The sequence below is a fragment of the Odontesthes bonariensis genome, chromosome 18 (genome assembly GCF_027942865.1).
Source record: "Odontesthes bonariensis isolate fOdoBon6 chromosome 18, fOdoBon6.hap1, whole genome shotgun sequence".
Lineage (NCBI taxonomy): Eukaryota > Metazoa > Chordata > Actinopteri > Atheriniformes > Atherinopsidae > Odontesthes > Odontesthes bonariensis.
Window position 1 is genome coordinate 5,835,722 of NC_134523.1, and position 21,916 is coordinate 5,857,637.

Consider the following 21,916-nt stretch of genomic DNA (forward strand, 5'->3'; position numbering starts at 1 on the left):
ACACACAGCTCTTCTTCCTGCTGTCTTCACTTCTGCCAATTTCTCACTTTTTCTCTCTTATGTTAATCTCTCAAGTAACTTCCTTTCTACTGTACCTCTGTACAAACACAAAATACACTGTACGTGCACGCATGCAGTTCAACAGTCTTACACCAAATTTTCTCCATATTTGCTAACCTCACACATCACCATTCTCACATTTCCACTTGCTCTGAGAGGTACAGCACACACACACTTTCTCTCCACCGCACATCGGTACAGCCTCTCTTCTCTATGTCTCTCCCAGTTACACACACACACACACTCTCCCTCTCCCAGTCCTCATCTGCACCTCGGCAGAGTAACATGTTGCCTCGTCGCAGCTACAGCGCAGAGCGGTGAGCAGAGGCTGCTAGCTCTCCATCACACTGACCAATCATTAAGAGAGAGCAAGAAGCAGAAGCAAGAGGAAGAGAGCAGAAGTCACATCTTCCCCTCTCAGAGTCCAAACAACCCTCTCTGACAGGAGGAGGAGGAGGAGGAAGATCGGCTTTCACACTGTCCTGACTCAGTTTCTCACCTCCATCAGAAGGAGCAGCAGAGGATGCAACGGAAACGGCAGGAGCTGGAAAGTTGGCGCTCTTTCTTTCAGCCGTCCATCCATCCCTCACAGCTGAGCAAACTTTCTTAAAAGAGGAAGAAGGGGGGGGTGGACGCTCGAGGGTGTAGAGGGCGTAAAAAAAAGCACCCCGCTCGCCTCTCTGTGAACGTGTTTTCTGTCAGGGAGAAAGCAGCACCATCCATCCAGAGGCAGCTACCCATGTGGCAGGAGGCTCTGTGGACCCGCGGACGCTACCTGCTGGAGAAGAGCGATGGAGGGGAGGGGCCTGAGGGGCCCGAGAGCCTGGGAGATGGGTGCCCCGGTTTCCAGGGCGAGGTGTGCGTTGAGGGCGAGAAGCCTCAAGACTGGCTGTACGAGTCGTACTACAGAATGAGCCAGCAGCATCCGCTGATCGTGTTCCTGCTGCTGATCGTCATGGGAACCTGCCTCGCGCTGCTGGCCGTGTTCTTTGCTTCAGGACTGGTGAGTGTGAGCGTGTATGTGTGTGTAAAGGGTGTGTGTGTGTGTGTGCGCGTGTATACAAACACAAGTGTTTAGACAAGGTTTAAGAGGAGTGGGTAGTTAATCCACACAGAAAGAGGCCAGTGTGGTTTGAGCTGAATTATAGATGCAGCATACCACAACTGTCCTGACAGGAAATGGAAGAAATGAAAGAACCCAGTCGTTAGATGAGGCTATTTCTTTTCTTTTTACATATTTTCGGATTTACATGTATTTGCTGTATTTCCAAGATTCAGGAAAAATCCACTGATGCGGAACAAATTTTCCACTGATGCTTCCATGTTGCAGAGATGGTTTTTATACCTTCAGCCTGTTGTTGCCTGATTTATTTTCGAGCGTGCCAGAGGAATTTCTTTAAAACTACAGAATGTAGTTCGATATCGTCTTGCTTCAATAAGCAAGACCTTCTCTGAAAAAGGAAAAAATCATGTGGATGGTGGCACGTGTTGCTCCAAAACCTGTCTATGTCGCTCAGCATTAATGGTGCCTTCATCCAATCACAGATTCTGGCTTTTAAACTGTGTGCTGATAACAAGGTGTAGCGTCCCACTCCCATTAGACATTGTGTCGTTTACTGTCTCACAGAGTTTCAGACTGAGACACTTTCCCTCCTCACCTCAGTCTACCTTACTTTAACCAAATCCCAGAGAAAGTGGCAGTTTATCTGCATCTTGTGTATATATGCTGAATGCTTTTCTTTGCACGGAGCTTTAACTGGCATTTCAGGGTGAACTGAGCTCATTAACAGTGGTTTCAGAAAACGCTGAGCCCAATTCACTTACAGAATAATGTTTTTTATTATTATTTTAAATGCAGAGCTGCCCGAGGGCCTGAAGATCACAGCCAATCAATGTAGATGTTCAACCTTATCTCATTTGTAGGGGCTCTGTGAATATTTTAAGGATGTTGAGTACTGTAGGTGGGGAAATCAGCAAAATTTTTGCAATCTTCTGTGGAGAAACATTATCTATATGTTGTTCAACGACTGGCAGTCTTTCACAGAGCAGTTAATCCTCCTCCCATCTGTACTTTCGAAAGAATTAGGTTCTTTTGGAGATCCCTTTTATGCATAGTCACGACACTGACCTGTTAGCAGTTTATCTTATTGGTAGGGACGCTCAGATCTATATTAGCTGATATTTAGCTATTTATCTCCAAATAGGATAATATTTAACTGATGGTAGTAGCTGATATTTATCTAGTGAGCCCTGGTTGTGTCGCATTGACTTTGCCCTGAAACTGACAAAATGCATTCGCATTCATGTAAGTAATAAGAAAATTATTGAGTTGGTAATGCCTTTAAAGGATGAAACAAATCTTTTTGGTAGTCTTTTTCTTTTTGTGCAGAAAGATTTATGTGAAAGATTGTGATTAAGGTTTTTGATACATTTGTCTGAAAGAGTTTGTGTTCACACACCGACATTTTTAAAGGGCTGAGGAACTTTTAAACTACTTTTTCCCTGGCATTAAAGTAAAAGTAAAAGACAAGAACAATCAGCTATCTACCAAGTGACTAACAGAATTTCACGTTCAGTGTGGTTGTTTTGGGTTCAAAGAATCAAAGAATTAAACTGCTTTCACCATCCAAAAATGATTCTAAACATGTTGTTGACATCAAATTCAAAATGAAATTTCAGTTTTAACATTTAATACATCGTCTTGGTGCCATTTCAAGTTGAACTTAAGAGTTTACATTTAAACTTGCAAATCTTTGCAGGCTGACTTTATTTACCTTTTACACTTTTCTATTTATATTAAGAAATCTCTTTATTTGATATTGATTGAAAAAAAAACACAGTCTGTCAGATTTAATAATATTGTATTTGGAAAGCTGTGACACGTGTGTTTCATTACGATACCAACAAAACATCCAGTGTTCGCCGCCAGCTGCTTCTCCCTTTATCTCCTCCCGTACGAAGAGTTTTGATTTTAGCACCAGACTGAATGGGACTGGGTCGTTGGTCGGGGGGGCGGCAACATACGGGTGTATGACTATGTGTGACAGCATAAGTGGCTGTCAAGTACTTCGGATTGCAGTGCTGGGTTTGCAGAGTGGATCGAGAGCGGGATGAGAGTTTATCTCGCTGCAGTGTGGGAGTTGGTGCTTTTGTCAAATGAAAAGTGTTGTTTGGCGACAAACACTCAACTGCAAACACAAGCTTTTGTTACTCAAGTACTGCTATTGTGTTTTATGAAATAGCCACACAAAAGGATGCCCACTGATTTCTGCTGTTGTTATCTCGAACTGATAGTTTGCCGCTATTATGTATGTTCATGACGGTCTGTACATTTGAGTTTTGTTCTCTGTGAGTGTGTCATGGGCTGTCAACGTAGCATCTGGAGGTGAACTCTGAATTCCTCTTCCATTTATTTCAACTCAATAATGTGTTGTTCTTTGGAGCACCCTCACCTAAATCAATCTCTCTACATCTATTTGATTCATATCAATAGACCTTCCTGCCTGCACTCATCAGTTTAATTCACCAAGTTCTTTCTTTCCTCTTGGGCTCCCCATGCTTTGCAGCCGAAATGACACTCTTCCCCCAATAATTTCTTATAATTCACAATGGATATGGACTACCTTTTCCCTCTTTGTTCTCAATCAATAGCAGACTAGCCCATATGTAGTGATGAAGTGGTTGTTCGGTGAGGCGTGTGTATTTATTACTCCTGGAATAAGAAGAATGGCAGGAATAAATAGGGGTGTGTTTAGAGCAGGGGACCAGGCGTCAGAGGGAGGGGAGGATGTTGTTGTAAGTATTCTGGCTTTATCAGCAAGCCGACAGAAAACCCAACCAAAGCAGCACTAATGCTCCCAAAATTACTGCACACTTTTATCTTTGTCCACAGATCAGGGCTGGTGTGGGTAAACGTGGTATTTCTAAGAGCTTGACGCCACCACCCGTTCTACGCTGCATGTGTGTGTGTGTGTGTGTGTGTGTGTGCGTGTGCATTCTTGTTTGTGACTGTGTGTCTTGTTTGGGTGGGTTTGAGGAAGTCTCTCATTTCCTTTCTGAAGCTTATCTACCATTTTTTTTTGAAGAAAACATTTTCTTACTCGGTCTTGTCTCCTTGAACTCGTGTTGTCTATAATGTGAGGAGGAATGCATGTGTGGCTGTGTATTTGCATCCCCAAATGAGTGTGTAAACACTCCCAGCAATTACATGGCAATATGCGCACATAATGACGTTTTAAAACTCAATGTGACGGCTTAATTGATGCCAATATTACATCTGGTAAAGGCACTCTGGAAATGTATGAACTGGACAAAGTAGCTCCTGTTATTTTCATGATTGAATGCAGAGTTGCTTTTTATTGACAGTGATGCTAATTTCAGTTCGCATTTTGGCCTTTTTATAATCCCGTACAACATATTTTTCCAATTTTACAGTCTGCTGATTTTGATGTAAAGGAAAAAACGATTTTGTTGACAGTTTGATAGATGCAGCGCAGTGAGAGAAGTCTGTTTCTGTGGTGATGGATCACCAGCTGTTACTGGCGGGGAAGAAGGGTGAATGAACTGGATGGAATAGATGTCATGATATCACCGACTGGGCGTGGTCGGAGCTGCATCGCCACAGAGAAGGAGTGATCTCCCACTGCACCTACAATACAAGAATTTTAATATCCACATCGAGGAAAAAATCCCTAAGTGTTGCAAACTAAAGTGCATCAAAAACAACACGTATGGATCAACGTACTGTGTATTTGATCAAAGGTCCCATACTGTAACCCATGTTTACAAGTGAAGGTTGATCTTACATGTCCCCAATATCAGACTTTTCAAGTTTCGGCTCAAAATACCACATGGACTGTTCATTTAGTCGTGCCTGTGATAGCTCAGGTTTTACCCCTGTTCCCTGTTGCCTGTAGCTTTAAGATAAGATAAGCTGCTGCCACCTCCGTCCCTTTTTAGGAAGAGGGTTGTGCTTTACCTGCTGATGCCACGGACACCTTGATGAAAACGGATAGGGTCAATCATGAGAATCGGGTCCCAGCGAATAGTTGTGACATCACAACTGTACAGAACTCCTGACCGCTCGCTTCAAACACTGATTGTATTAAAAATAAAAAAGATGTATACAGTATAAACCTGCATTCTGTCAAATGAACAGCAAGGACATACAAATGTGTGGGAAAGTAACTTCTCAGCTCACGGTGACCTCAGTGAATGCTTTCTGGATTAATTTCTCAATGAGCTTCAGTAAATTTGCATGATGAGTCGCTCGTTTTCACTATCCAACAGGACTGGGCAGTTCTCAGTAAGATCGACAGCTCACGGTTTGAAAAAATACATAAATAAATGGTTCAAGGCAAATTGCTGAACTTAGGTCAGCAAACAAATGGATGAAGTTACGGTGGCTGGGTCCATTTATTGAATATCGGTGACTTATTGAATGTTAACAGTTTTCAGCAGAGTTAAAGAATACCGGCTGCGTGCACTTGTACGTGGATTGAGTGTTTTGATACTTTGAGAGTATTCATTGTGTGTAGTTTTATTCCTTTCCTCAATCTGTAGCCTTAGAAAAAAAAGTATATAATGTGAAAAGGAGGAAGGAAACTAATTGTGTATAAATGTTATGATAAACAGAGTTGCACCAAATAAAGGTTACAATTTACTTTTTCCACCATTCCATTTTCATACTTTAAGTCCATCCATCCATTTTCTACACCTGGATGCTTAATCCAACTCTGGTTGAGGGGGGGCTGGAGCCTCTCCCAGCTGTCATTGGGCGAGAGGTGGGGTATACTCTAGACGGGTTGCCAGACCATCACAGGGCTAATTTAAGTCTTCCAATCGTTTTTTATTTTCAAGTAAAATCATGAATGTGTTTGTTTATTTAGTCCATAATTTAATTTCACTTTTAGATTGTCCTTATTGACAAAGAGCAGGTGATTAAACAATTAAGCTGGTTTTGTTATCGTTGTTATTTACAGGTTAAAGCTCATTCAGTTACATCTCAGTATGCATGCTTCAACTTGTCTAATTGTACTTTTAAACTTAAAATCTCTGTTTGTTAGGTAAGTCATATTGTAATTAGGAATTCACACAAGATAAACATATATCTATATATTCTAACACATCTTAAAAAGCTCCACCTTTTTTTTTTTCACAGGCTGAGCACTACAATGAGCTTTGGTGAAATTTAGTCCTAGTCAGCCCTTTGAGCCTTTAAGCCAATATGCTGTGTTTATCTAATCTCCTGTAAATTCCTCAGCTGAAATTCAGTAACATCCCATATCCTCATTGTACCCAGGGCCTTTTTTCATGTTTACAGTGTTTTATCATTTTATTTCTGGGAACCTTTGAAATTCTGCTGGTGAAATGATCTTTCCCTTAAGCTGTCATCCTGAAGCCCTCTTAGGGAAGTGCATAATACACCCGAAATAACAAAATCACCTAAAATATGAAATGAAAGTATTCCCTACTGTTGAATTACTATAACAAATATTCTTTTAAAAGAACATACCTACAGGTAGTTAAGGTTAATATTTATAGTATGTTTAATGCCTTATTCGGAAGTGCAGTATTTTCACAGTCAAAGAGACATTTAAAAGAGAAAAGCCAAATATTAGAGCTATGGGATAATCATTCATCAGGCTATGGCCACTGTTAGGGTTGTAGATGAATGCCTGGCGCTGGACCTTTGCCCACAGGGTTTGGCTGAAGGAGGAGCACCAACGAGCAACATGGATCCACCCTCCTGTTGACCCACCAATTGAAGGAGGTGCCACGAGGCTCTGGTGGTATGTGGTTTGGTTGTTTTAGGATTGCATCATCGGTATTTGTAGAATATGCGGTCTTATGGGTTTCATTGAATGGAGACTTCCAGCAGGTACTGGAGTGATTTGCAGCTGAATGTGAAGCAGCCATGATGAGAATTAACAACTCCACGTCTGAGGCTGAGACCCTCAGTCAGAAAAGTGCAATTACCCTCTTGGGATTGGGAAGGAGTTGCTGCTTTAAGCAGAGGAATCCACGGATCTTGGGTCGTGTCAATGACTCACAGTCTGATCAGACTGACCTTTCCTGACATAATATGTTTACAGTTCTCTTTGCTGCACACGGAGACCCAGTGGAAAGGGTTATTCATTAATGATGAATTTGAGAACGAGGCTTAGAGCAGATTGAGGAAATATGTCACCAGCGCTGCTTCATCAGGCAGTATTAATATTCAACAGGCACCAAATATGGAAAGTGCATACACTGCCGTGGTTTCATGACTTCGTTCTGCATCAACTGTTCCCTTCTCCTCAGTTTCTGAAATTGTAACTTTGGTGTGATTTGTCCTATTTCTGCTGAATACTTAGCTTACTGCATCTCTGCGGCTCTTTGTGCTGCTGTTCTATGTCCCTGTCCTTCCTTTTCCTCTCACCATAATAGCCGGCTGAACCAGGCTGAGTTAAAAAAGGAGAATGATTGTTCTGGGTTACAATGCAGTACAATATGGCAGACAGACACAGCCCCCTCCCTCCGTGAAATGTTGAGGGAAATGGCTTTAAAAAGTTTCAAAGGGGTTTTAAGCGGATTAGATGGGCCACATTCAGAATTGTGCACAGTGCAGATGCTTCTTTTTTTTTCTACTTCAAATAAGTGAAATGCTGCTACAGTGAATGAAATAGCAGCTCCGTCCCTCTCCCAGCTGTGTATCAATGCATGTGTGTGAGCATTTTGCAAAATGTGTTTTGATGCTAAAGGAATGTCCTTGTGACGAGGTGTTTCTGCTGGTTCACAGTCTTACTTCCATTCTCATTGGGATCCGAGCTTTGGCTCAGCCCGACTTTTTGACGGCCTTTGCGTCAGCAGCGAGGTCCCATGGGATCCCTTCTCCAGACTCTGACTCATAATACCCTTTCTACATCAAGCTGCTACATAAATGCGCAGTAAAATACTCTTATCTTGTATTTGCAGGATAAGAGCAGCTCCCGCTATCATCAACAAACAGCACAAGTCAATAAACAGTCAAATCATCAACAAATTCAAAGCTAAGTCTGTGATATCTCTTCATTCTGTTAGCAGCCTCGGTGACATTTCCACGCCCAGAGTAATCGTCATTTTATTGTAAAATGACATGCAATCACTCAGTGGCTTGCTAATTTAAGCCTCTGTACTTGTTAGCGTAATCATGACTCGACTGGAATAACTTAAAATGCTTTCCGTGGGTGTTCGGGTATAGACTGAAAGCGCACTTGGTGCTAAATCTGTACGCTATTTGATTTAGCTTTTGTTTCATGATTTACACATTGTAGGAAGAAAAAAAAGCTACAGACTGTTCTGTAAAACTCCTCAGCCATTTTGTTCACCGAGTCAGTATTCAGGATGATGTTTATCTGAGCAGGAGTTCATGAGTAGCTGCTCCTCAATTATTCTTAGCATGTATCTCGCTGCTCTGGAATTTTAAAGATGTGCTGATTTGCTCAGTGACAACAAGTAAGCTGTAGTTAACTGATTTGAGTTCAGAATAGTCATTTTCAGATGAAACAATCATGCTGCATTCAGAGTGAGAGTTTTGTGCTTGTAGTACACACAGCTAACAGACATTGGTTTAAATGTAGGAGCTGTGACAGTGTGAGTGAAGTGTGTTTTCTGGGATGACGACAATTCTTGTGTTGGCCCCAACTGGTTCTGTCAAGCTTGATATGACTTAGATGACGAATTGTAGGTTAGTTTAATGGAAGTTTGCTTACAGAGTGTGTCATCACCTGCCATGGATGATATGAAATAAAGACAAACAGCAGGAACTGTGAAAGATGTGGAGTCCTGACATTTCACACGAGCTGATTTTAGGATGAACTCAATTTAGAGTTAAATTCAACATTCTGCAGTTTAATTTGAACCCTTACAAAGGTTAAATATTACCTCCAAGAGTAGATTTATTTTAAGTCTAAACTAGAGTATAATAACAGTCATGCGAGTGCACTCAGACTGAGCTGGTTGTAACTCAATCTAAAGGCTAGAATTTTCTAATTGTATTTGTAATGTCTGTGAACCTGACTTGGATTAAGCAGGCGTAGCTAATGGATGGATGGATGGATTTGTAATGTTGTTACTTCTAGGTGCAGCATTTCAGGAAGCTCATTGGTTCAGTCTGGGCAAGTGAATTATATAAAAAAATGTTCTATTATTGTTTTGGGTCATGGTCAAGTAAATGAATTCACTGTAATACTGAGCAGTGATGCGACATCTTACAGGGTTATATTGGCAAACATTAAAAAAATTCCTGATGCTTTTTGTTTGCTCGTTGATTATCGTGTTTGTAGAACAAGTAATTCAATAGATTCTACCTGGATTTAAAAAGTCTTTCATATAACTGGTGAATCTTGTAGTCGTTGCATTAATGTTGAACCAAAGCTGGAGCAATCTCATTCAGTTAATGGGTATTTTAAATAACCTTAACCTAACTAGGGTTCTTGATTTTTGCAAAACTACATATCGAGAATGTTACTTTTCTTCAAAAGCAGTCGTGGTCACAAGAAGGATGGGAATACAGGTTTAAGGAATCCCTTTGACAAATATTAAGTCATTTTCCTGAGCCAGTTGAATAGGTTTAACAGATGTAGGGGCTCATTTGCATTTGACTCAAGGAACAAGACTTTACAAGCCACAAGACATTTCTTACCATAGGCCAAAGACATTTTACAAGGCAGAGAAGGGCAAAAGGATTAAAGAACTATCTTGTGAGGAAGAAGTGCGGATTTTCATCAGGCAGAGCTGTTAGAATAGAGAGACTCTGTTGCTTACATCTTCTTGAATAGCATAGAAGACAAAGTGAATTCGAGCCGCGCGGTCTCTGTTGAGACGAAGGGTGAGAGATGTGAGGTCTGAGGTAAAGAGATAGAGTGCGTATGTGTGGGTGAAAGATTTTAACTGCTGACTCTGACTGTGTGAATTTAGAAGTGATGGTGTAGCACATTCTCTGGGCTCAGACTGTCTGCCTGCCGATCTGTACGGCGTCTGTTCATCTGTTTGTTTATGTGCTAAAAACTATTTAAACTGAATGTCCTCAATGGACAACACAATAAAGATGCTAGAATTGTTTAAAAGAGGAATTAGTTTAAAACGTTTTCCTTTTTAGTATATCAAAACACACTTAATGCATTTGTTCCGTGTTAAATCTTCAACTTCACCAAACTCTAAAAACAATAAAACTGTAGGAGTCAATCATTCTTTCTGTATCTGTCTGCCTCCAGAACACAAAGGACCACTTGACGTTCCTGATAGCAGTTTCCACTGCTCTCTTCCTCTTCCTGTCCATCTTCATCCTCGTCTGTATTGAGTCTATCTTCAAGCGGATGCTGCGCCTCTTCTCTCTTCTGATATGGGCCTGTCTGGTCACCATGGGTTACCTGTTCATGTTCTCTGGGGGAACACTGAGCCCTTGGGACCAGGTACAGTAGATTAATTTGAGTTTTTTTATTTCTTTTTTGTCTGTGTGTGCATCTGGATGCGTCAGCAAGCGTGACTGCATCTATATACATTTTCAGATTAGTAGTAGTTTATTTCCAGCATTACCTGTGTAGAAAACACCCTCTTGTCTATTAAACAGTATTGATTCCCTTCAGCTCTGCCATTGCTTTAGATTTCAAAATTAAAGTCAAAGTCAAATTTATTTGTATAGCACATTTCATGTACAAAACAATTCAAAGTGCTTCACATAAAATAAAAGCATTGCAGCAGGGAGTGTAAGAAGCATTAAAAATACATAAAAAGAATATAAAAAGAAACAAATAAAATAATTCAAATGAATTTAAAAACAAGCAACAGTCCAGATAAATTAAAAGATATCGTGCAGATTTCATGCATAGAGACATGAGAAGAGAAATGTTTTTAACCTGGATTTAAAAATGTCTCCATTTGGTGAAAGTTTAATCTCCACTGGCAGTTTGTTCCACTTGTTTGCAGCATAACAGCTAAATGCTGCTTCTCCATGTTTAGTCTGGACTCTGGACTGGACCAGCTGACCTGAGTCCTTGGATCTAAGAGCTCTGCTGGGTTATGTTCTCTGAACATATTACTCTGTTTGATGTTGCAAGTGTCACAAAAGACGCTTTGAAATCCCAATTAAGCTCTAGCATCTAAGCATCTAGCCTGAGACACGTCTGTAGATATCCATTTGGAATCAAATTTCAGGCAGCTCCAAATGTGTTTTTGATTTGATTTGCAAAAAATCAGATTTCACGTAGGTCAGCTGTTCCGTTTTTTTGTGGAGTTTGCATGTTCTCTCCGTCCCCATGTGGGTTTTTCTTCAGGTGCTCCAGTTTCTTCCCACAGACCACAGACATGTGATGTCTCAGATTCCTCTAAGCAGCTGATCATAAGCCGAAATAACACTGTGTTGATGTGTCTCTGTCTGTTAGCGTGACAGCAGCTCAGACTTTTGCCACATGGAAACTGATCTCTCTCTATATATATACACATATACCTTCTTGAATTTGACCTAGTCAGAAAATGTTACATTCAGACATGACATCAACCCACTCAGTTGTAGTATGATAATTGAAAGCAGTGTGTGTCTGAAAGGGGCCTACTTTTCTCAGAAAACCATGGCAGTGAAGAAAGCTGCTCAATTCAAGCTTCATTACAACTTTCTCTTCTAAATATTATCCAATCATTTTTGATCCTAGAAATGGCTGCAGTGCTTTTTCTGCTCTTTTGACAAGTCAAAATATCTGCTGTGAGAGAGAAAATCTATTGTACCTGCTGATTCATTGCCTTGACTGTCTGAAATGCTTAAATGAATTGAGTTGTTGTTTCCACCTGTTGCTTTAACCAATGTGACAACTCAAAATGTCTGCTGTGAAAAAGTTCCATTGATTCAACTGACAGCTTGGTCTGCTCCACCTGTCAGTGGCCAGTCAAGTTCTCCATTGTCCAATGGCACACACAGGAGTCCATGCTGTTAAAGATTATCCCCATGGCAACTTAATCGACAAAAATTGGTCCTTGAGCTTGTGAGCTGAGATGACAACCTCCTCGATTGTATTTCATCAGCTGCAACTCTCTAGCAATGTTACTTCATCAAATATCATTTAGTGATAATACAAAAAAAGACAGAAGGGCTGCCAGGTTGCTCACAGGGTTAAGAAGATCCCCATGTATGCACACAGGTGGGGGGGGGGGATTTTCTTTAAGGGGGCTTAAACAGCTCTCAGGATCATGGGAGTACTCAAACCCCTCCACCATGTTAAGGTGGCGATTCTATGGATTGGTTGAAATAAACAGCAAATTAATATGTGAAAAAAAGAAAACTCAAACCTAGTAAATTTGATATGTTAGTGAGTGTTCCTAGGGACTCGTATGCGTTTTCAGTTTAAGAATTTTTTACAAATCTTTCCATGAATTTATGTGTCTTTGAATATGCATACATGCTTGTGTGTGTGTGTTTGTGACTGTGTGTTCCTGAGTGCGGAATTAATTCTGCGTGTTAATGAGGCCTGGTGAGATCTGGGGGTGAGCAGATCAACAGACAGAACATTAGTTCTCAGTGCCAGACTCTCTCACTCTCACTCTGGCGCCCTGTCTCCCTATATTCATCAAATACCATGTTTCTCTCCACTACTTCCCCACCTGCCTCCTTTTTTCCTGTAAAGCAGCGCCCCACTCACTCCTAGCCTAACTCCACTATGCCCAAATTTCCTCACTCCCCTCTCACCTTCCATTCATTCCATCTCCTCCTCCTCAGGGGTGGAGATATTTATATCATCAGCCACCTGTGAGAGCAAAAATCATTCTGCATTATTAATCACTGTTCTGCTCCCATGACTCTTCCACTAATACATCTATCTAGCTACAATGTGTGAATCCTTTAAAACGTTCTGTCTTCCTACATAAACGCAACTTAAAGCATCTTATAGCTTTCACACAAAGTACTAAACGTAGACGAAGCCGGTCAAACAAATTAGACCATTAAACCATTATACCTGTTCTTTTATTCTTTAAGAAAAATGAACAGCTATCACATATCTGGGAATGGAAAAATCTTAGAATGTGGCGCCCCTGAATATTTCCAGCAACTGATCACACCTTCACATAAGCTCGGAGAAAATGGAACGCATTCCCCTCAACTCTGGGATGTTGGTGGCTTTCCTTACATTTCCGCTTCAGGTCCTTTCATGACATTTTTACTGGATTAAGGCCAAGATTTTGACTCAGCTATTCCAAATATTATCCTTCTTCAACCATTCTTTGGTGCAGTGACTTGTGTTTAGAGTCTTTGCCTTGTGGCATGAACCACTTTCTCTTGAAAGGGATGAATGTTTTGAAGTTTTCCTTTTAAAATCCCTGGTTTGATTCAGAACTCAATCAATAATTGCAGACTGACCTCGTATCAGTGAAGCAAAACAGACCCAAAGCATTATATTCTCAAGGCTGTGTTTCACAGATTCGATAAGGATCTAAAGCTGGAATGCAGTTTTTGCTTTTCTGCCCTTTTGACACTTAACACTCTTTAACAAGGCAAAAGGTTCTATTTTGGTTTTATCTGTCAAGAAAATATTTTTCCAACAGCCTTCTGGTTTGCCAGTCTTTAACTGCAGGTGGGTGGCAGTGTTCTTTTTTTTTTTTTTTTTTTTGCTTTCTTCTTGAACCCTGCAATTCACACATTTTTTGTTCTGTCTTCTCCAGATGTACTCATGAAAATGAGCATAAGCCAGTAGCGTACTCAAAAATATGTGTTGTAAATATCAGACGATCTCAATGAATGCAAAACCTGATTCTAATTTCACCTTAAAATATACTACTCAAACTGTTTGTTATTTTTTTCAATTTCATTTTTATTTTCCGCAATGAATCAATGATCAAGCATTTTCATGCCTCATTTGTTTAATTTGATTGTTGATATGCAGTTTGTGTCCGGTTTTCAGTTAATGAACAGACCGAAAAGGAAACGGCAGAAAGAAATATTGACTGAAAGCAACCGATAAGGAAAGACAAACTTACATGAGAGCAAAAAGGAGAACAGTAGAACTGCAGCCTGCTCTCTGTGGGTTGGATTGATTGTGATTACTGAGAGAACAGCATGTCTGATGGAGCACACTGAGCTAATAACAGTGAGGGCCTGATTTGAAAAAAAAAAAAGAGAAGGAAAGAGGGCGAGAGGCATTGAGAGAAACTGGTTGTCTCTGCAGCCTTTTGCCTTTGAACCTGCACGCCACCCTGAGCATGCTCACCTGCTCCCCATCTTTCTGTGCACACACGGCACAGCCACGTCTGCCACCACCCAGCCGCATTACCCCATTTGTTGTGGCTACATTTGACTTCTCAGAAGGCCAGAGGGCAGACTGAACATAGCTCTCGCACCTGGTAACCCACAATCAAGACACAATCACACTTACCCCTGTGGTGTTTAAGGGCATACTTGCAAGGTAACAAAACCGTAAGTGAGAGCTGGCATCCAAAAATGCTGTCAAGCTGCTGAGGCTCATAAATGCTTAAGTGAGCGTAAAGAGACACATTTCTGATACGAGTATCTCTGCGTCTGTGTGTGTTTGCATTGGGAAGCAAGTGAGCCCGTGCCTCTCTTTTCTGGAGGAAAAGAGAAAGGCTGGTCACTCACTACAATACGGAGAGAGGAAAAAAAGCAATTGGAGAAGCCAAGGTGAGATGATGTCTGCAGCTCCCGTCTCAAAGTGTTTGAGGGTGTATTAGGATTCAGGCTGGAGTGCCGAGGACATGGAGTGTGTCTGGCTGCCTGTGCAGCAGACAGAAACAGGTGAGGCACCGAAAATTGGGATGTCGGTCTCAATTCTCCGCACCCACAAATCAGATTGGAGGTTACACGCTCCAGATGCCCTTTGGTTGTCAGCTTTTAAGAGGTAGAAGTTCAGGGTTAGGAGTTTAAGGTTATGGCAAAAATACACAGGACCTTCACACCGCATGTGCTCAGACGTCAGCATTCTTCCTGTTGTTGGTTCCCCTAGCAACAGAAGTCCTGAGCCTACACAAAACATCTCTCTCTGTTTTCTGAGTTCACATCGTCTTTTAGAAGGAACTAGGTCAACCAATCACTTAAATCAGATGTTCAACTCATGACTCCTGTTGTTAAAGCTCGATTTAGCCGTTCAGTCACTGTCTCTAATATCGATGTGAGTAGCATGTGAAGAGCTCTGACCATCTTGTGCTTTCTGAAAGTGAGTAAGCGCAGTCAGAAATGTTGGAGGGGCGGGAGAAAAAGGTAGTACAATTCTCATCTATTTAAAGTTGAAACATGACTTGAGCGACACAATGAGGTCTGACAATTGTCAGGGAAATGATTTCCTCCAAGCTGTCACTGTCAGTCGATTCCTGTTTGCAGACCCACTTTAAAAGACACAGGAAGTAAGCAGGCAGGCAGGAAGGTCACAGTTCATCATGCGTCTCTGCTGAAGCGGTGACCCAATCCTGCCGCTCACGACCAAAACAGGAAGGGGTGGACTGACAGCAGGGGAAGTGGACAGGGATGCAGCAGGAGGTTAGCATGGAAGGCATCAGTAAGAAAGACATTCACACATGTTTTCTTTTAATAACATGATGTTTTCTGGTTTTCTCAGTGGCTTAGTACAGCTGCAGAAGAAATGGCAACTCACGCAGCGGCGCACTGTATTTAGACAAGAAACGATGTTGGATAGATTAAAATCTTTGTTTTTGGCCGTTTATGATGCAATCATGCAAACGTCTGATGTGCAGAATTATTAGCCAAGCAACTGTTCCAACTCACTTGTTTTTCCTTTCTTTTCTTCTAAAGTAAGACCGACTTTGGCTTTTCAAAAATATGCAGTGATGAATGTTTTCCGCCTTCTCTCGAACAACTGCTATGAGCCTTACATCTATAGAGCCTGTCACCTTATCCATCAATTCACAATCCGCTCACAATCAACTTGGACTAAGGTGCAATTTGTCCTGCATAAAGATGGATTTGATATTATGGAATTGACTTACAGTTGAAGCCCTTCTGTTTCTATTTATTCTGGCTGAGCCAGAAGAAAAGCCTTTGGATTTGTAAGTTAATCTATATTCAAACTCACCCTCTCACAAGCTCTGAGTAATGACTGAAGAACTAAATTTTGAACACAAGTGGCCCCAGAGACAGCATGAGGTGCTTGGAAATCCAAACAGAGCTCAGAGCAGATCCTCTGCTCCTTTGTGTTGAAATGAGCCGTCTGCAGTAGTTTGGGAGGCTGATTAAAATGCATCAGGGCGGCTTCCTTTGAATCTTTTCTGGGCAAGTAAAGCTGGACTGAAGGCCAAGGTGAACCCAGAATTCACTGGAGAGATTAAATATCTCATTGGCTTTCAACTTTTTGGGGATTTCTTGCCTTAAGGGGAAAATATTGTTGAGAAGGACGTCTGGAGTGGAATTTTACCATTTTTGTGCACCATTTTACCTCAAGTAGTAAGGTTTTTTGAAAATTTTGCATGCATTTATACAAGATTAAGTCCAATCAGAATTTGAGTTTATATGGTTTAGCATTCATAGAGAACTGTCAGAAAACTCACATGCTCGGATATTGCAGTGGTCCAGCAAAGCTGACATTATCCCATGTGTTTCTGGGTGAACGAGGAAAACATTAAGGGGCACTTTGCAGAATCTAACCAATGTTGAAAGTTGTTAAACTTAGATCTGGTTCATTTTGGATAAATTTCCTCTGTTTACATTTTTGTTTCCGTTTTTCCAGGTGTCCTTCTTCCTGTTCATCGTGTTTGTTGTCTACACCATGCTGCCCTTCTCCATGAAATGGGCCATTATCGCCAGTGGCATAACCTGCCTCTCACACACTGTCACTCTCAGCATCTGTCTGACCTCCTCTGTTAAAGAGCTGGAACCTCTGGTCTGGCAGGTAAGCTGAATAGCTGTCCACTCTGAAAAAATCCTGAAGCACAATAAACCATCCCCATTCTATAGAACCTCCTGTTGTGCTGCAGATGTGAGATGACAGCCAGCTGAGCTCTGAATGCATAGATGATTGTTAGCTGCAGCATGGGGCTTAGTTTTTCAAAACAGAATTGGTAAGGTTGCTCCATGCACAACAAAAATGACGCAACATTTTTAACGAGGTCTGTGTTGTAAAATAGCAACCCTATTCTGTACTATCATGACACAACACATTTAGAAAGGGCTTCCAGAGAAATATGAACAGCCTTATTGTGCACTCCGGGAGCCACTCTTAAAAACTGGCTCTAACTGAATGGACTGTTCATACAGTGACACAATGAAACTCTCACCACGGGCTGAGAAGATGGAAATAACATCTGTGGACCTCAATGAAAAAAATGGCAATTATCAAAATGAGATAAAGCATGAAGTAAAATTGATTGTGGATCACATGCATTTCTGACGGTGACACTAATACACCTTTGCGTATGATAATCAACTATCACAGTAAACACACTAATAACACTGTAATCACAATAGTGTCTCGTTTCAGTCTCACACACATGCACAGTGGAAAAGTACTCTGACAATAAAACATGCTCAAAGGCACTCAATATCCTTGGATACAGGTCCAGGTACAACTTATTGATATGCTGGTCCACATTTTAAAGAGCCGGAGGTTGACACAGATGTGGAGAGTGCGACCGAAGTGTGTGCTCTGCTGTGGTTTTACGAGGTAATAATACAGGCTTAAGTGGGATGTCATATCAGGGGTAAATTGCATGTACAAAGATAACCAGATAGGGATTACCGCTTGACACTTTTTTTTAATGCCGTACTCTTTACTGGTATGTATCATTATGCGGTGTGTTTGGCAGATCTTGGCCAATGTGATCATCTTCACCTGCGGTAACCTGGCCGGAGCGTATCACAAGCATCTGATGGACCTGGCTCTCAAACAGACCTATCAAGACACCTGCAACTGCATCAAGTCCCCCATTAAACTTGAGTTTGAGAAACACCAACAGGTACAGAGTCCGGCAACCAAGTTTCAGATAATGACTGTCTCGTATGATTGCTGAGAATGCTTGGGGCGAGTGAACCCTAAAAGTTGTTTCAAAAGTTCAGAAATAACAATAATATTCACTGTCATGTTGAATCCTGATCTGTCTTGGCTAGCTTTTAGGTCCAGGCTGAAATAAGAAATATATTGCATCTCTCAACTACTGAATGGAATACAGTGAGATTTAGCACTGACTTTCACGGTTCCCAAAGTTTTTATGTAGCACTGTGATGAGTGAAATGTTTTAACAGTTGGATGGACTGATCTTTCATTTGGTTCAGACACTGATATTTTCTCATGTTTTCGTAATCCCCTGACTCTGCACCCAGTGCCAGTATCACTGTCCGATGTGAGTTGTGTCTAGGGTTGCCAACCGTCCCTTGAAAAACGGAATCGTCCCGTATTTAGAAACAAAAGCATCCGTCCCGTATTGAACTGAAAAGGGACGCACTTTGTCCCGTATTACTGTGAGAATCCAAAAATAGGCAGTATCATGCCAATGGAAATGAATAACGGGGCTTTATATGAAAATATACGGTAAATTTTTCCCAGGCCCTGTCCTGCTCTGTGACCAATGAGCTGACAGCATATTCACACACGAGAATACGCTCATCCCATTGGTCGAGGAGTTACTGAGAAGATAGCGGAAGACAACAAAGCAGCATATATGGCAGTTACGCAGACGCCAACACTACTTTAAGCAGTGGGAGACAAAGTACTCAACTCCAATAATTGAGTCAAAGTATTGATACTCATGGTCAAATCTTACTCAACTACAAGTAAAAGTCGCTAAAAATTTTACTCAAGTTAAAGTACTGAAGAACTTACTTTTAAAAGTACAAACTACATTTTCTAATATCAGTACATTGCTGTATTGTTTTCTGAATGCTTTTACAGAACCATGTAACTCTGAAACCACTTAATGATGAACAGACATGTAGACTTTTTGCACCACTCTGCTACAAAATAACAACAACACGGCAACTATGAGCTAACAGTGCAATAGTACTTTACTCAAACAGTGGGAAAAACATTTTTTCATTCAATTGTCTTAAAGTATTGGTGAAATAAAGACACAGGTAAAAAAAATAAATAAATAACTTCTCCTTTAAGAAAGATACTTATTTTATTCAGTTAATTTGTTATTTTATATTAAAGTGAATTGCTGGATAATAATTTGTTTTCCATGTGTTCATGTCACTCAAAAATATGCATCTAATTCAATTCAGGTTCGAGTCAAATAGTTAAAAAATTGTTTCCAGGCCAGGAAGGGTGAAGGCAATCGGTTTCGGCCGACCCTTCTAATGAGGTGTCCCTTATTTATTTTTCGGGGAGTTGGCAACCCTAGTTGTGTCTCAGTGCAGTTCGGAGACAGAGTGGATGGTATTCACTGCTGATTTCTTTACACCACTAAAGGGACTCTGAATGCATCGAAGACCAACTTTTTCTGGGTCAATTGTGGGCAGAAAAACTGGCTTTGGAAACATTAGAGGAAAGAAACAACTCAAAAATCACAAAACACACATTTCAGAGCTACAATATGAGTTACCTTAATCCAAACTTGATAAACAACTAAGTGGCTTTAGCCGTGTAGTCAACTGTTTCTCTGACTTTAGTTATGCGGTTATATTGCTAACTATTTATTTCCCTGTGTGAACTACTAAAAGTCACCCTTAAGTGCGTGTGAACAAATGTTAGTATGTTAGTAAGTTTATGTTAGAAATGATTATAAACTAAAATAGTAACAAATAAACCATTTTTAATGTCAGATACTTCCAGTACTAGTATAATAAGTACGTTTGCCAGAATTTTAACGGTGTGGTCAAATTCAATAAATGAAGTTGTAAAGTACAATATTAACACCACCAACACTATGTGTAACAGTGACTTTTTTTTATTAGCTAACTAGCTAGTATTGACCTTGCCATCAACAGCGTTGATAATATCCTTCACCACCTGTCTGAGTGATTGGTTAGCAGTCCCTCACATTCTGTTAAGGGGCTGATATGTCCACGCTGAGCTTTTTGACAGTTCGTTACTGTTAAATGTTCCAGCAAAACATTACGAAAGCATTGTTGTTCCTTACATTAGCTATTAGCACGAAGCGCAATAGTAAAGCCTACCAAAGCTGGAAGCTTGACTAAAGCCCCTTCTTGTTATTTATTATCTCTGTCATACATGCTTGATATTAGCCTGAATGCAATTCAAAACATTTTCTGTTTTATTATTTAAATATTTCACTCCTCATTTATGTCAGGGAAGAGAAGTTGGTAGGTCAGTCATGTCTTAAGTGACATTTTGCTGTGACATTTGCTTGACATTAGCGTCTTTGTCCTGACATTAGGCATAGTTTCCAACCAGGGAAATGACATATAAGATAATACTAATAATTGATGGGTTAACTATAATTACTTATATGACTATATATACAGTATATAAAATCTTTATACTTTCCCATTGCTGAAATGCACACTTTTTAGTTTTAAATGCATAGTTTTGGTTAACATCGAAAACATCCGACTGGATTAAGAATTAGTAACAATGTATTTTAGCTTTTTTTTTTTTTCATATGATGCAAATGATTTAGATGACAGTTACAGCATTCATTCAAAATTACTGCAAAGTTATGTCCAAACTTTTGACTGGTGCTGCAATCAGTCTAACACGAAAATATCTAGCTATGTATTTGTTTCATATTATGCTCTTTGGCATCTCTCCAACAGTGTGTTTGTGTGTGTTATGTTAGGTGAAGATCCACACAAATACCAGTGCATAACTTAACCATGCCAGATGTCATTCAACAGCAGAATCCAGATCACATTAGCTCATTAAACGCACGATTAATAACACCTCTTTAGGCTGTTGTGCTCCTTTTGAGTGCCCACAGCAGACTGTTCAAACTGCTTCAGTGCTGAATAAGTAAATAAGAGTGGATTGTGTGTGTTTCTATTTCTAGTGCACCTCCGCCCCGAACCCCTCTCTGGACTTAATTTGCTGCTGTGTTTTAGGAAATGAGCCCATGGTGTGCGAACAATGTAATGACCCTCTTTACTGTGAGCCGCATTTATGAGTCACACCCCCCCAGGCAGCTGTTCACTCTGTAACATGCACCCACATACACCCACACGCATGCCCACACTCTCGCACACGCACTCCAAAATTACCCGCAAACAACTCTCTATCTGATGTGTTTGGTGCTAAATTAAAGCAAAAACTCACATGGTTACACAACAGCTGTGGATGATGGATCTTGCATCTCTGGTTTTCCATTTTCTCAAAACTGAGCATACTATACAATATCATGACATTTCCAGAGCAGCTACGGCGTAACTTCCCAGTTTAGCATATGTTTCTAAAATATCACCAGCAGCAGGCAGCCTCTTAGTCAAAAAGCAATGGCCTTCTTTGTATAGTCACTTTTGTGTAAAAATAATGTATCCTATAAAATCATACAGGGAGAAATCCACTGCAGATGATTTAGTATGGACACCTATTTCATTGACACTAATCAGAATTGCTGAGTGCAGTATGTCTCACTGCCACATTTGACTAAAAACAACTAGACTTTTTCTTCCCTCTAAAAGGGAGTTTAACAGAAGGAGAAATCAACGGTTAAACTGGAAAATAAATCGTGTGTCTTTTCATTTTCACCTCAATTACCTGATGAAAATTAAACTTCCAAGTGCAGAGTCGTAGGCACTCATTGCTCTTCTGTGCTTGACACTGGCTTTCAGCACTTCCTGATGAATTAACCCCAGATAAGCCATCATTAAAGAGATGTAACAACAGAGCTATTTTTAGGTGCTTGAATATTAGCAGTGAAAATAGATAATAGCAGAGAACGGAACACAGGAGGAGGGAATATGTATTACTCCGTATCAAACACTTCACATGTAAAG

The 21,916-nt window shown here is 40.6% G+C and overlaps 1 protein-coding gene across 3 annotated transcripts in view; it reads left to right on the plus strand.

The window, feature by feature from the left end:
• The first annotated feature begins 294 nt into the window (after window positions 1–294).
• adcy2b (adenylate cyclase 2b (brain)) overlaps window positions 295–21,916 on the plus strand; it is a 60,596-nt gene continuing 38,974 nt past the window's right edge. For 2 of the 3 annotated variants that reach the window (XM_075449175.1, XM_075449176.1), the window contains exons 1-4: window positions 295–1,063; window positions 10,296–10,493; window positions 16,758–16,919; window positions 17,833–17,982. In XM_075449175.1, coding sequence (XP_075305290.1) covers window positions 800–1,063; window positions 10,296–10,493; window positions 16,758–16,919; window positions 17,833–17,982 — 774 coding nt within the window. In that variant the 5' untranslated portion in view covers window positions 295–799. The remainder of the gene's footprint in view (window positions 1,064–10,295; window positions 10,494–16,757; window positions 16,920–17,832; window positions 17,983–21,916) is intronic. The other variant, XM_075449177.1, reaches the window with a different exon arrangement.